At 42.8% G+C, this 16,685-nt stretch overlaps 1 protein-coding gene across 2 annotated transcripts in view; it reads right to left on the bottom strand.

The window, feature by feature from the left end:
• Positions 1–16,685, bottom strand: part of GRK5 (G protein-coupled receptor kinase 5) — a 153,426-nt gene that overhangs the window by 50,712 nt on the left and 86,029 nt on the right. For both annotated transcript variants that reach the window (XM_081912752.1, XM_081912751.1), the window contains exon 4: positions 13,931–14,008. In XM_081912752.1, coding sequence (XP_081768878.1) covers positions 13,931–14,008 — 78 coding nt within the window. The remainder of the gene's footprint in view (positions 1–13,930; positions 14,009–16,685) is intronic.

Below are 16,685 nucleotides of genomic sequence, written 5' to 3'. Positions count from 1 at the left end.
CCACCGATGAGGAAGAGGAAATGGAAGGGTTCGCGGAGTCGGAGTTGGAAGATGGAGTGGACTCTGATGACGAAGAGTACCTAGAGAGTAGGAACAGCAACAAGTGGAAGGAAGTGTTCGCGACGTCGGAAGATGAGGGAGGTTCTTTCAGGGGTTTTACCTCCTCACCGCCAGTAGGAGAGGAGACGGGAGGGGGTGAAGGGGGCCCTGGAGGGGAGGTGGATGTCAGAGAACTGACATCTAAAGCGCCGCAGGTGCAAAGGCTCCCTGAGGTTGAGAGAGCAGTAGCAGCGGAAGAGGGAACCAGTAGAGGGCGAGCAAGAACTCCAAGGGAAAGTGAGTCGGAGGGATGGCTCAGAGACGCTTCAAGCGAAACCAGTGGGGAGGTCTCAGGACCTCCTATAGGGACACCCACACCTCGACGGAAACTGTCACGCCGAGAGGCCAGACGACGTGTTTCCGTTAAGGAGCTTTTATGTTGGAAACGTTTCCGAAAGCAGCCACTTTCGGATTCTACTAGTGATTGACGCAGCCATGCTGGAGGGGCTCCGTCACAGGCAGAGGTTTGAAAACCTGATCAAACTCTGAGGGACTTGCATTTTACGCACAAGCAGCTCATCGTCCCATCACACCTGACACAAACCTCTTATGGTTTTATGCAAACCACTTAAGTTGTTGTTGTTTAATTAAGTGGCATTTAAATCTTGTTAAAGAAAATAAAAACAATTTCCGCCCCTAGAAGCACTAATATGCTGTTATAAACTGCTGCTATTCTTAGAATTCACTGTTTTATTTGTAGTTTCGTTGCTTTTATTTTTAAAATTGTGGACCGCCTCAAATACCGCTTCTGTAGAAAGGCGAGATACAAATTGCTGTAACCCAACACGCAAGCAAGCAAGTTTTTATTATCCATTGTTCAACAGCATCAACACTGCTGTTCTTGCTAATTACATGACTCCTTGGAGTGCAAAATGTCTCCATTCGACAGTATGGTTCATGCATACAGAACCTCAAGGTTGGAAATGAATAGTTAAAAGACTTGTCATAACCGTACTCAAAATCATTATTTTTGCTGCCAGTAGATCAACCTTTTGCATCTTGGAAAGAGACTACAGGAGGCTCGTCTTCAGCCAGCGCTCTCACTCCACTTCAAAGGAGACAGCAATAATGGAGTTGGATCTTTTTTCTTTTTTTAAGGCATAATTGCAGTGCGTGCAAAATGTTAGAAGGAGATGAGGAAGACAGCGCTAGTGGGGAGGCAGATGGTTGCTGGGCGGCTTTCAGTGAAAACAACGTGTGAGTGGCTGGGAGATGATCCAGGTACATTTCAGAGTGGACAATCAGGATGAGAATTTGTACCTGGCCTATTGAGGTGGCTCCCAGTGCACCACGTCCTGGTAGGGCCCACCACTGATGTACACATAACCCTGCACCACCCCTCCCCTACCTTCACATTTCTCACCTGCCTAGCACACTGTTACGCTAAGCAGCTGCATCTAGCTGTGATTTAACATTCCTCATTTAAAATGTTGCTACATCAGGAGTATTGCGAGGAATTAAGATGGTCCCCTCTATGTAGCCAATTGGTATTGCTTAGAGCTATACCTGCCACCACCTGGGCCCACCAATGAAGAAGGGCCCCATCAAATCTGGAATTCTCCTTTGAACAAATAACAGGCTGTTTTTCCCCTGATTTATCAAGCCACTTGAGTTGGGGCAACAGCACAGCAGCAACACCAGCAGCCTCACTGCAGGGGGGGGGAGGATGGAGGCAAACTCTCCAGTTATCAGAAAAGGAACGGTCTGTTTTGGCTAGTTGTTGTATTCAGAAAACAATGCTGGGAGTTAAAATGAAACTGAAAAGCACAGATCTTTTCTGGTAATCTGCTGAAAAACAGGTGGATGGCTGAATATTTCTACTCTTCTTCTGGGGCAACTTGTCTTTTCACATCTGACTTTAAAACAATGCTGCCAGCTATAGAAAATGCTCCCTGGTCTCAAAGATTTGTGGGGTTTCTTTTCTTCAATAAACTAATTCCACAGCACATTTTGAGATTTTGCTTCTGTTGTTGTTGTTTTATTCATCACCCTCTTATATAGTGATTGATTTTTTTAAAATCACACAAATTGGCACCTACTACAGTCATACCTCGTGTTGTGTTCTGCTCTTCTTACGGACTTTCAGCTTACGTACACGGCAAACCCGGAACTTTTTACTTCCGGGTTCACTGGTCGTGCATGCACAGAAGCAATCTGTGCGCTACGTGCAGTAACACTCAATCGTGCCGTGCACTTGCGCAGAAGAGGTTCTTTAGCTGAGGACTTTTCAGGGTGCGAACAGCACCCCGAAATGGATTAAGTCCGCAACTAGAGATACCACTGTATAACAAAGCCTTTGTAGCTTTCATGGCAGAGAGGAAAACAGCTGAAAGGAAATGGAAACATCTACGACTCAGATTACTAAGGTGATGGATGTAAAGCAGTAATTTTGAACAAAGCCATTTTGAGAGCAGTGAGTTAAAAGTGACTGTCAAATATGTCCAGAAATGTGAGAGTGACACTAAATGTTAAGAAGTTGTTGTTACCATCAACATCATCAAACTTTGGAATTGGAAAGGGGGTCAACAGCAGGACGGAAAAGCCAACTAAAACCTAACCAAGAGGAAACACTCCAAAGTTCTTAAATTAGAGTAATAATAAATTGTATGCATCACCTTTATAGTACGATCTCTGTTGAGCCCCTAATTAAACTGTCCAGGTATCTTGCCACTGTCCCTCTGTGCACCTGCTGCTATGCTCTCCCTTGCAACTAGGGTAAGGTTCATTGAAAAGCATGTGCTGAGCAATCAAGTCTGGAAAATGTCACCTAGAGGTCCCCACACTGCTCTGGCAGAAGATCACTGATGTTCCAGCAATTGTTTCCATCTGCCTTTCTACCACAGCTTCAGGTCAGAGTTTGTTAAAGGGGTAAAGAAGCAGGTGGAGCTTCTTTCATCTCCCCCGTAAGTTGATACGGGGAAATCTGCTTTTAAAAATCCCAGATCTATTATACAGTGGTACCTCGGGTTACAGACGCTTCAGGTTACAGACGCTTCGCGTTACAGACTCCGCTAACCCAGAAATAGTACCCCAGGTTAAGAACTTTACTTCAGGATGAGAACAAAAATCACGTGGCAGCGGTAGGCCCCATTAGCTAAAGTGGTGCTTCAGGTTAAGAACAGTTTCAGGTTAAGAACGGACCTCCAGAATGAATTAAGTTCTTAACCCGAGGTACCACTGTACTGTAAACCAGAAGGAAGAAAAGGAAGAAATCTCTTGTAGAACTAAGCTTCTCCATCCCACATAATTGATAGAAGAGACAGCGTTGAGCACATAGAGGCTGGAGGTGAGTCTTTCATTTGTGGTAACTGGAGGGGCAGTCATCTTAATAATGGCTCCTCATTCTTTGAAATGCTTCCTATTGGCTCACTAGGGAGGTCTGCCTGGCATCCTCATTCATATCATTGTTACATCCCCAACAGAAATACTTCTAGTTACCTATGCTTTTAAAAAACTACTAATGCAGGGATTTCTTCTTCTTCTAGCAGTTTTTTTTTTAAATTTTCTTGTCTTATCTGCTTTATTTTATTGTTTTCTATTTGTTATTGTACTACCCAGAAGAATAGAGTATACTGAAGGTGTGGCATATAAATTGTGTGTGTGTGTTTTAAAGTAGTGCAGGATTCAAAATATGACACAGATTTTATAACCACCAAAGTCTCACCTACGTATCAGTTTTGAAAGAGTAAAAATGCATTCCCACTTGTGAGGTGGTCAGTTTTGCTTTGCAAAAATTGGGAGAATTAAGATGGAACTTTCACATTTAAACAACCTCAGGCGGCATATACTTTGCTGTGAAACTTATGGATCCCCGGTTAAGTAATTCCAGTCAGCATTCATCAGAGCCTTGTGCAGAAAGAATGTGGATGTGCGTTATTTAGATACGATGTTCGTCTTGCATTGCCTTTTCTCCATAGGAACTCACAGGAACATTCATAGGGTACTAATGAGAGGAAGCTTGCTTAGTTCCATCCACGTAACTGCTCCATGTGTTTTCCAGATCATTGTCTGGGCCTCTGACAAAATTATTTTGAATAAGCAGATCTAGTGTCCTCAATGTGAGACCCTGGGTCACAGAACTTTGCCCTCATGTTCAACTCAAAACACACACACACACACACACACACACACACACACACGCCTACACATGGGTTACTGATATTTATTTTCCTATGACAATGATATATGGAACAGAACAGACTGCATACTGTTGCCAATAGTAAATCAGGAGAGAAATTCTCAAAAATGTTTAGTTAAAGTAGCATTTGGCTTATAAACAGTGGGTAAGGGATTAGAAGATAGGGCCAGGGGAGACCGTGAGAAAGCCACCAATTCTAAGCAAAATGAGCCCCAATCAAGCTGGTCTTTCAAGGGGTATTTTTAGGTCCCACTGAGATCCTATATTATAGCACAGCTCTGTTGATGGGAAAAATGCTTATTAATAATAAATCCTGGCCACGGAAAACTGACATGGAGGAGTAAGGTTAACAGCACTGCTAATGCAACTATTGTGGAAAAGAAGGCCGCCAATGTGAACTGGGAATGATAGAAGGCACAAGACCACAGAAAGTTGGGGGTAGGAGAATCCCAGTGAAGTTGATCCTCCACCATTGGCCTACATTAACTAGCAGCTGCTCTCCGGGGGTTCAGACACAGTTTTCTCCCAGCCCTAGCCTAGCGACACCAAGGACCAAACTTCTGATCTTCTGAATGGAAAGCATGTACTTGAAGCACTAAGCTACAATCCCTCCATTAATCTAGCAACACAAGACTGATTTTTTGCAGGGAGTGGGCCTACCCTTTACACCTAAGCCTGAAGAAAGTTCCTTGAAAGGCTGTTCGTTAGGACAGTGGTCTGATCCTATGCAGAGCAAGAAGCTATTGAAATAATTGGGCAAACTGAAGCTTGTTGAAATTTACTGATTTCTCAGGGACATCAAGATTATTTCTGGAGTATGCTACATAGGCTGATACTCAACTAAGCCAGATTCAGAGCAGACCCACAGAAATAAATGTTTTTAGTTGGATATCACCCATAAAGTTGAACCCGTAAGAACCTAGCAAAAGGGGGGGGGGACACAAGAGAACCACCAGATCCTCAAGACACTCATAATGTTCATTCATCTTCCATCTGAGACCTTGGACTCAACTTTATTGATACTAACAACAGGCCTCAGGTGGCACTCAGATCCCCCCCTTCTAGTCATGTGACTAGTTTTTGCCTGTTAGAGGCCCTCTGCGAGTTGGTCTTAAAGCTACAGCAATATATACTGAATAATCTAAAAAAAAAAAAATCTAGGCACATTTGCAATCAAGGGGGTGGGGGTGTTCTGTTGCTTGGAGGTAGTCCTATAAATGGAAAATGAGCGGGTTGGATATTTGACCCGTTTGCTGAATTTTGCTTGAGGAAGTGAGCACACTGGAAAAAAAACAATCCATGGAAGTCTTATCAGAGAGAGAAAAAGTCATTAATGTGAAACGCCTTGAGCTGTTCTTTTGCCCCTCAGAAATGCATTGCTGGCAAACACCCATGTGGCTTCTTGGTTTTTCTAAACTGAAATTAAAGAGTTCTTACCTAGCAAAAGGTGAATAGGGAGGAGATGAGGCTCCATGGCGTGAGCACCATTTGAAACAGAGTAAGTCCTGGGATGGGGGGAACGAGACTGAAGGATTTGCTAGAAATGGACTGGTATAATATGAAATTGCACCTATTGCTAAAAACCATGTGATATGATGACCCAAAACAGGAAGCAGGCTGGACCAATTCACACAAACGTCAGGATGTGCAACACAGCAATTATTATAACTACTACTTTTTTTGGGGGGGGATAATTAAGAGCAGATGCCTAGACTCCGGGTCTGTCCATAAGCAGAGCATGCGCTTTCTGAACATCACCACTTAATCCACATCAAAGCAGTTTACAGTGATATTTAAAACAGCAGCTGATGTTTTGCAGGGTGCTGCTCACAAGCAGAAGCGGAGATGTCAGGACAGATGTGGCAGCTACGTCAGCACTGAGAAGTGTCACAAGCATGCTACAGAGGTTGGGTGGCATTCAGAGCTGCACACCCAAAAGCTCTCAAAACCTAGGTTTGCTTTCCTCTCCAGTACACCATTGCTGCAATTAACTTTTTTTTGCCTGATCAAAATTAAGGGGCTGTATTCAATGTTGTGTGAGCAGATTCCTGCTGGTGCAATGGAACTTCCTTTTCCTCAGCTCCACCTGAAGTGCCGCCACAAACTTTTCTGGGTGTGTGTGTCCCTCCAAAGCAGATTTGGTGAGGGGAGAGATGATCAAGTTCTTTTGCACAAGCGGCATCTGTTCTGCTTGTGCACAGACATGGTTGTCTACAACCCACCATTACCACTGACATAGCCAACAGTACATTTCTGTGTGTTCACAAGAAACACAAAAGAAAGGCAACCCTTTGATTAATATGGCTGTAATGTTCTCCCCTCTCTCTACAACCCTCGAGAGAAACAAAGCATTTATGCACTCCTCAGCTGAAAGCATAAGGTAATTTCCCCTTTCTAAGAGTAGGTCCTTCCTTCGTCACCCTATCATTGTTTAGAAAAACAAAGGGAACAATTTTACTGAACAACCTGCATGTTTCTCCCCCCTTGCCCTCTTTCTTCTGGGTGGATTCCAATGATACACTCGTCCTGCTCACCTCCTGCAAACCTTTCCATTATTATGTGCATTTCCTGAAGAGAAGGATAACAAACAGGAATTCAGATCATAAAGCTGCTGCAGTTGTTATTCTTCAGAATCTGTAAAGTACATTAATGGCAATAACAGTGCACATTAGCCCCGCTATTCAGCAATGTTTTTAGTACCCAGCTGAGTCCAAATATAAGCCCTAATGGCACATAGAGTGTCTTAACAGCAATTTCCAATCAATTTGCTTTTGTATAGCATCTTTCAGACAATGGATCACAAGCAGTTATGCTGGGGGAGAGAGAGAGGAGATAATGAGCTAATGATTTAGGGGAACCAGGGATGGTAGCTTTCACCCAGACGGGCTAGCGGGGGTGGTGTGCGGAGGCAGCACATAGTGGCATTGTGGGACGGATGCAGGCATTTCTCCTGGTCTATTACAGCCAAGGGGAAAACGGAGAGAAGAAAGGGGAAATGGCAGTGCAGCCAGTTCAGCTATAACCGCATTCAACTCTCACGGCCCCCCAGATTTGATTCCACAACAGAAGCTAAATCTGAAACCCAAAGTGGGTTTGCTGAAATGGTGAGAATACAGAAGCAGGAAAAGGATGCTTTTGACATTTTCTACCTTGAATTCCCAGCGTCACCCTCTCACAGGCCTGTACGCAAGCCAAGCTTCTTGAGTAAGTCTACACTGTGGGTGAACGCACAGCATTCCTTCCAGTGGTGCTCTTGTTCTGGCCTGGTTTGGGCAATAATAAACTGAGCTAGGAAAAGCTTTTGACCTGCATACGTAGCCCCTTTGCTCCTCCATTTATGGAGGACAAGATCCAACCGTTAAGCTTCTGTTTCCCACTTTTCTTCCAAAGTGGACATATATCCCCATTTTGTCTGATCACAGACTCCAGAACAAGCCAGGATTCAATAAATGATAAAACAGTAGTGAGTCTACTATGTTTGGTGCGGCAGCCACATTTCTAGGCAAGCATACCAACCCTAGGGGAGAGAAGATCCCTTGGCCCCCTCAATATTTGTTAGCAGGGGACTGGGGCCCCCCCAATCTTGAAGGGGCCTGGCATGCAGCTTCAGTAGCCGGCTCTCCAGAGTACTCAGCCTCCTCCAGACGGTGCGCATCACATGCAAGATGTCACACACATGCCGGGCCTCCTATCAATCTTGGGGGCAAACTGGCACCTCTGTGGGGCATTTTTGAGGGGAGGTGCACAGTGCCAGCCAATCCTCCCTTCTCCCTGAGGGAAAAGGGTGTGAGGGCCGGTGGAATGGAAACACAGCAATCTTCTTCACTTCTCCTCCATGCCGTGGGTGTTAACTTACACAATGGACTCTGTAAAGGTCAAGTGAACAGGAAATTGAGTATCAGCATGGCTTTGATGCTGGATTAGGTATCTCGGTTTTAGATTCCAGCAGAAAAACAGACTTGTACAAGCTACAAGTTTAGGAAAGGGCAGAGAGAAAGTACTTTCAGGTGTGTTTGTTGTGTTTCTGACCTTTAGGTTTTCTTTCCTGACGGACAATCAAGGGGGAAATGTTTAAGTCATTGCTATATAAAGGGCTAAGTAAGTGGTTGGAAACTAATTATGGTAAGCAATTGGATTTTTTTTAACCAGTTCCTGGGTTGATTTTTATGCCCAGAAATCTTGAAAAGACCTCATGCTGAGCTGTACACATTGGGTAAGATAGAAATTAGGCCTGAGTTACACTGGACACTCAGACAGCTAGCCATAGTAAAGTGAGTGCTTTAAAAGAGTAAAGGATAACTTAGGGTAGCTATTTCCCCGAAAGCATTTTATTTCACCCTTTAGCAATAAGTACCCAATTCTGCTCTATTCACCGTTAACAACTGCAGAATAAACAAACTCCGCAGAATAAGCAAACAAACATGCTTTTTTATTTATGCTAGCTGGGCAGAGAACACAACTGAAATGGAAACTGAAAAACAGAGGCTAAATCTACCTCATAACATAAAGGTCTAATATTTAACTCTTCAAGAGTTACCATACAGACTCCCCCCCCCCAGCCTACTGAAGCAATTATAGGGTGATTGTAATACAGTCATACCTCATGTTACATTTGCTTCATGTTACGTTCTTTCAGGTTAGGTCCCATGGTGACCCGGAAGTACCGGAAAGGGTTACTTCTGGGTTTCGCCACTCATGCATGTGCAGAAGCGCAAAATGACATCACGTGCATGCACAGAAGTGGCAAATCACAACCCGTGCGTGCGCAGATGTGTCACTGTGGGTTGCGCTCTTTTCATGTTGCGAATGGGCCTCCAGAATGGATCCCGTTTGCAACCAGTGGTACCACTGTAACGAAAAATTCATCTTCATAATGAAAAAGTCTTGAGTAAACAGACTTTTGGGTGTGGGGCACTTCCTGATAAGTCTTTTGTTGTGCGCTTGCCCTGTCTTATTTACTGAATTTTTCAGAGGGTCCTATTTTGCAATTCCTCATTATTAAATCAAATTGTCGTTCTTTAAATGGAGGCCACCATTTAAACATGGACATCTACCATGTCACAAATTAAAAAGACAAACCGTCTCTCTCTCTCTCTCTCTCTCTCTCTCTCTCTCTCTCTCTCACACACACACACACACACACACACACACACACACACACACGTACGTCCTGGTGGGTGGGTATGTGCCATTTGCCCCATCCTGGCTACAAAGTTATTTCAAACCACAGTTTAATAACCTGACTGATCCCAAGCTGGCAACCACACTTTCCCAGCTTGGACAAAAGAGGGAAACGTGAGTAATTAGAGGCTTCCTGGCTTCGGCAAAGAAAGGGGTGAAGGGGTGCATGCGTGGCTGAAACAGAACATTTGTATTTTGGATAATCAATATGAGACATGATCATCCGAATGTGGCTTGTCTCCCTCAGTACTTGCTGCACATTTGCTTTTTAATATTGTTCATGTTTCCACAAGGGTGCTGCAAAATTTCTTTTTCTGACAAGAGTCCATGGACCTCAAGGCCAAGCCAAAACAACTGAGGCTGAAATTCTATACCCACTTACCTGGGAGCATGCCCCCTTGAACTCAAATGGGACTTACTTCTGAGCAGATGTGAATCACTGGGAACATTGTCTGTGGGAGAGATTGTGTTTTCTGCCCTCAACCAGTGAGAGTTCTTTTTGTTTTAACTCTCAAAGCAGAACGAACAATTGCAGAGCCCCACCACAATGGAACAATGAAAGCGCAAAAGTGGCCTTTGCACAAAGAATTATTAGAACCCCTATCTGGAAACCATACAGAAAGAAAGGCTCACTTGAGTATGAGCCTCACCTTTTCTGCCAGGATAATGAAAGACGGACAATGAAAAATAGGCAGAAGGGCAACATTCATTTAACAAGTTAACTTCATGGCCCCACTCCTTGTCCCAAAGGAACCAGGTCTGGTCTGGGCTCACACATGGATTATTACCTCCAAATTATCTGTGAATGAAATCACTTTTTCACCCATCTCAGTATTTTGTTGCTTTCCTAAAGGAATGTTTGTTTATTTGTTTTATTTGCATATAAATTATTTATAGCCCGTTCTTTATGGAATCCCAGAGCAAGGAACAAAGTAATAAAAAAAACACACATTAGGCATAGAAAAACAATATGAAAAACCCACAAAATCACATAAACAGGTCCAGTAAACAATAATTTAACAATTCTGTAATAAGGTAAACAAGCAAAACTACAATAACAACATGTTGAAATTTCCAATATAGCTGAATAACTAGGTAAAAACAAACACAAGGTACTGAAACAGATTTAAACAGAATAAACAACCACTGGCTTTAGCAACAGTTCCCATCCTGTTTTTCACTTATGGCAACCCATTCTCTCCTCACCTGTCTCTCTTTCAAAGAAGGTCCCATTCTGTACCAACTTAACTCACCCTGTGGCTTTTGAGCAACTTAACACCCTTCTCTCCCTGCTTTCCAATCCACCCAGGCTCTCACCCTGAGCAGTATGAATTGTTGCCCACAAAAAATCCCCACCCTTTATCCACAGAAGCAATGGAGAGGGGGGAACCATCTGCTTTATCTAGACAAAAAAAACCCTCCATTTTGATAATGGAGGAACTTGGAGGAACCTCAAGCCATGAAAAGAGATAGGAAACACTTTGCAGCCCAAGAGCCACATATCCTTCGAGCCATTTTCCGAGGGCCACATGGCACTGGTGGGCCAGGTGAGAGGAAAAACTGGATGGAACAAATAACATCAATTATTGTACAAACTGCTTTTGTACAGTAGGCTACTTTCTCCATATCCCTCTTTTTCCTCCAGTTTGATTTAGGTTAGAGCCTGATCAGAATTATTTGAACCAATGGTTCTATAGCAGTTGCTTAGAAAACTCTGTAGAGCTGAGACTTTTTCACTACTACGGCTATTACAAGGATATGAGTTTCCAAAATTTGTCTGAGAGCACTCACTTCTTTAAATTATTGGGTACAGTTTTCCAAAGCTTGTTATATTTGGATCAGATGGTGTATTTCAGAAATACAATTTCGTTGCTTTCTGCCAAGTGTATGGTAGTGTGCGGGGGACAAAACGAGACTTGTGAGGTTAATTTTTATTTTGCAGTAAACTTTCTCTCCAAAGCAACTTCTGCTACACACAGCAGCTGGACTACAGTTTAAGATGACAGCACTGAAGCTATTAATACGTGGGAGCAGATCTGAACCAAATATTTGCTATGAACTTAGAAATCAACCATCTTTCAAAAAGATGTGTCATGTTGAAAATTCACACACAAAGCTCTTCTTACAGTAATGTTCCAAGTTAAAGTTTGTTACTTACAGAGGAAAACAAAGAACAGTTTTTTAGCATCTCTATGAAGAAGCCCATAGAAACTGCATTTTATTTTATTTTTTGCTTTCACAGATGTGGCAAACACAACTAAGAATGTCGATCCTGAACTGCTGAAATGATCTGAAAATTGTTTTCTCTTTTTCACATCCAGCATGTCTGACTTTCCTTATGTACATATGTAGAAAGACACTAAAATGGGGGGAAATGTAGTGGAAATTTCTATTAAGAGCTTTAGACTGCAATCCACACACTTACTGGGAAGTAAACCTCACAGAACTTAGTAGGACTTACTTCTAAACAGGCACGCATAGGACTGTGCTGTTTAAAAGTAAAGGTTGAGAGATCTGAGTCTTTAATGCAAGGAACACTGAGAACGTGAGAAGTGGATTTGTGAAAAAGCATTGTTTGGTAATGTGTATGAGAATGATACACCACATTTGCCAGCACTACTTAGTGGTGCTTACCAGCTTTTATTACCTCCAGGATATCACTCAGCATGCAGCACTTGTTTCCAAAGTTCAAGAGAAATCAAACTGAGTGAACTATGGCATCTGAAAAAATGGAAGGAAAGCCTCATTTTTCCTTACAAAACAGTGGCCCTTTCAACTATTAGCCCTCATCAGTTTACAAGCTTCTGGTGTGGAGTCGAATGCCACCTAGGCAAGACAAAAACCTGACGAGGTTTAGAACTGATTCTGAATGGGCAGCAGCAACAGTGGCATCACATTCTCATGTACTTGATATTAACCAGACTAAATAAGTAAAAACAGGTTCCAAAGAGCTCCCCGAGAGAAAACGTAAACCAATGAAAAATTTATGGTAGGAAAACTGTTGACTAAACAAAACAAAGCAAAAATCTGCCTTTTCTCCTGCCAGAGCATGTTGTATCACTTAAATTTTAAATGGGACACTTTTGAAAAAGCGTAACATGTTGTTCCCAGGGTCAAACGTGTTTCCACAGTGAAAGAATCTAAGCAATGATGCCGGGGCCCCGTAACTCTTTTTGGAAAAGTAGGATAATTCACATACTCAAGGCTGAGAGCACTTACTGCTTAGTGGCAGATAATCTCGCAGGGAGGCTGAGGGAAGGCGCTGAATGTACAAGAAACCCAATGATGTTTATTCCATCCAGCTGCAACCTAACCAGATCTATGAGTTTCTGTGTCCTGCTAGGGTTGCCATCTAGTGGATACACCACACAGCACATGCAGTCCAATACAAGCATCAAAGATTGACAAATGCTGTCATATTCCAACAAACAACTCCAATTGTTCGAGCCAACTCAAGTTTAATGACCCCTAATCCAGAGTGAAAGGAAGTTAGTAACTGCTGAATGTGGGGAAAATAAAAGGATTTTGGCCAAGTATCTCCCCACGCAAGAATAATAAGAAATTGCCTCAGTCTTGAGGGAAAGTAACTGTCAGAATCTATGACAACAAGCTCAGCCAGTAGTGCACGAGACTCTTAATCTTAGGGTCATGGCCTTGAGTCCCACCTGGAGCAAAAGATTCCTGCATTGAAGGGGGCTGGACTAGATGACCCTCATGGTCCCTTCCAACTCTACAGTTCTATGATTCTATGAAGACGGCTTGACCGCCAGTAGGAGGCAACAGTGCTCAATATAACTCTTCATGTGAAGGGAATGTACTTTTGACATAAGCCAGTAGTTCAAAAACAGGAATTACTGTTCTTTAAAGACAAGTCTGAATACCTGGCTTCCCACTTGTTTTAATGTCAGGGGCTGTTTCTTGCTGTGTGTTTGCTTTTCGAAAGGCAGGGTATCTTTAACTGTGTTCTCGGAAAACAGAAGATACGTTTAACACCTTCCAATGTGCGTGGTACAGAACACAAGCTGGCTGCACAGAACAACAGTACGGAGACAGCAGGTCAAAACGCCACCAGAGGAGATGATGGAAAACCCTAAATTGTGTGTAGAAACAAGCCCTCTTTACTCTTACCAGAATCCACATGCCTAGAAAACAGGGTTTATTCATTGACAGCCATGACTGCTGTGAAGTCATATGCTTGAAATTCATTGGGATCTTCTAATAAATTTTAGTCTTGCCACTATGTTTGATTTCCCCAACTCCTTTTTGATGGTCTGTACATGCTGGTTTTTGCAAGAAATGTTGGTGTGGTACACCAGTATTTGTTCAGCCATGAGATTCCATTTGAGACGATGCAATTCCAGAAGGGTTTACCCCACAATTTCCCTGAATTTAGGCCTTGATCTTGTTCTTTGCATGTTATTTTGACAGGAACTGCTAGACAATAGAACAAGAACCTTGCTTGCAGCTGTCCTGCTGCATTTTTTAGCACTACCTTTTCAGGTGTTTCCTTACCTCTGGGATGAGGTATTTCATCACAATTTCTTTGCCTTTCTCTCCTAGTTTTTCATCTGGAGTAACTTCATATTCTGCCTGGAAAAGAAAATGAGAAAGGATTAGCTGCTGTGTTTTCTAGTTGGGAAATGTTTAGAGCAGGATTGCTGCATTCTAACAACCAAGGGAACAATTGGAAGATTTCCAAACACAGTCTGATAATGTTAGAGATTAACATTTTGTTAGGTTATTAAACAAATGTTTCATGCAAATACACACTCTCCCCTCTCCCTCCTCTCTCTCTCTCTCTCTCTCTCTCTCTCTCTCTCTCTCTCTCTCTCTCTCTCACACACACACACACAAATTGAAGGACAAGGCATTGCCCTCTACATACATCAAGATACTCCAGGAATATTATAATACAGGATAGTTTCAAATGTTTGTGGGTTCTTCTTCCATTCAGCCTAGGCCTTTGTGAGAATAGTTGGCCAAAAGGCTGAGCTTACATTTGAAAGGGATCTCCTCAATCAAAATAATACCATTTGTCTAGCTTGTGCAACAAAAATTCTTCAGATGACACGTTTGATGAATAGCCAAAGATTGGTGGACCTCTCATTATTAAAGATGCACATTTATTTTTTAAGTGGGTTCCTTTGACCTAAGGAATGTTTTACCTGCTTTATCTAGGCTGTAGAAATTATCTTTGTGTTATTTTCACATTTCTGCATGCCTTCACCTTGCACCTGGCCTATTCTGGCCACAGTTTCAGACAGCTTGACATTTCTGGTTTCCATTTTAAAAGGGCAGAGCTGAATTTTGGCAGTCAGCAAAGCTGTCATAGTTTTGTCTATTGTTTTGTCTGTCACCTAGACAACAACTGGATGGTACTGGTCAGATTACCTTGGAGAGGTGCCAGGCAGAAATCCTGTCCTTCCCGAAACACAGTTGTTACCTGGCAAAGGTGTGCTTACCTAGCTTTGGTGAACATTGTAGTGAAGGATCTGCCCAGCCTGCATTGGCCTCCTATCCTGGAACAGACCCCAACTACAAAAACAATATATGCGTCTCCCATATCAGATGCCTTCTACATCGTGTGAATGATCACACAAAACATAGAAAATTTCAGGTAAGAAAATGTTGAGAAAATTGAATAAAGTGCTGTCTGAATGCAGTCTAACTCTTCTCTGAGTGACTCTGCCCACTGGGTAAGTCAACCCATTCATGAGGATTACTAATTGTCTGTAGCATCTTTTGAAGAATCCCCATGGCCTCACTTCCCTTTCTTCTCAATTTATTGTTTGTTAATACTGATGTGCATTTTGAGGCATGCCCCCCTCCCCAATTGTCTCACACAGAAGGTTTGCAGGAAATGACCCCCATCTCAGAGACAGAACACATGCCTTACATGCAAGGTTCAAGTTTTGTCTCTGACATCTTCATGTAAGAGCTGAGAAAGACTTGTATCCGACATCCCGAGAGTCCCGTTGTCAGCCAGTGTAGACAGCACTGAACCAAATGGACTCATGGTTTGACTCTCTTTAATGGTAGCTTCTTATGCCCCCGTGGTGAACTGAATGCTGCACAGGAGCATTGCAGTGCTTTCAGAAATGAACCAGAAATTATTATGTCCAAAAAGGAAGTGGATCCACTCTACCGCCACTTGCCCAACCCCTTTACATATTACAGGGGATTACCATTTCGCATGGGGGTTCTGGTCCCAGCCATTGGCAGAGTGTGCCCTGGCCCATTCTGCCAAGCCCTTGTTCTTTCCTTTTCCGGGTCCAAAAGGACCTGCGCATTAGCAATCGTCTGTCATTTGGATGCTCTTACAATGAGCACAGTCTGTACTACCAAACGTGAAAATTTTACTTTAATTACGTCATTGCTTTTGGCCAGATTCTGTCATGGCAGGGCCTATATCACATGACTAATGTTTGCCTTGGCCTGCACAGCGTCCTTATTGAAGTAATACCATCTTCAACTCAGAGCATGAAAACTGACTCCTTCTTTGATGTGGCAAATTCTGTGGTATTCCCACAAGCATTTTCAACCCGAGGACAACGAGACAGTATGCACTTATTGTGTCGCTCAGAAGGGCTCGTGGGATATGAGCAGGGACTCAGCGGCTGCTATTTGACTATCTCAGGATGCTTTAAGAGTACAGCAATGCAATTGGATTCGTGTCGTTAAACGGCAACTGTGAAATAAACTTTTAAGATAACAATACTTCAGATGAGAAATCGGTGGACTGTGAAAAAGCATGACTGCAGCTCTTCCAATACCCTAACTGTACAGGGATGAACTAATTATATGCTCATAAAACAGAATACAAAGGGGTTTGCAGAACCCTTTCATCCAATTTCCTGTCCATTTAGATACTATCTGACTACAGGTCATTTTGCCTCTTGAAACCATGAACAGCCAAGAATGCTTATAGCATCTTAACAACATTTCTTACCCACCACCCTTCTGAACCTATTCTGAAGAATAAAGTTGCACAGATAAAAAGAGCTATGTTTAAAAGGTTAGAAGACCTGAAGTCTTATCTCGGTTGTCATAATTTACAATCACGGCAAAGGGAAGATGGGAGGCTTCAGTAAGATTAAAGAATTATTGAGATACAAAGCAGCATTTCTAACAGGAAGGCATTTGCATTTCATCTTCTATGCCTTGTACCGCTGTACAAAGACCCCAAAAGTACTGAACGGCAAAACCGTTCCAAATGCAATCATGTCCTGAACCCACACAATTCACAAGCTAATAATAATGGCCCAGC

The sequence above is a fragment of the Podarcis melisellensis genome, assembly GCF_964234715.1.
Source record: "Podarcis melisellensis genome assembly, chromosome: 5".
Taxonomy (NCBI): Eukaryota; Metazoa; Chordata; class Lepidosauria; order Squamata; family Lacertidae; genus Podarcis; species Podarcis melisellensis.
Note: the sequence above shows the minus strand (reverse complement) of the source record. Positions and strands in the feature narration are given on the sequence as shown.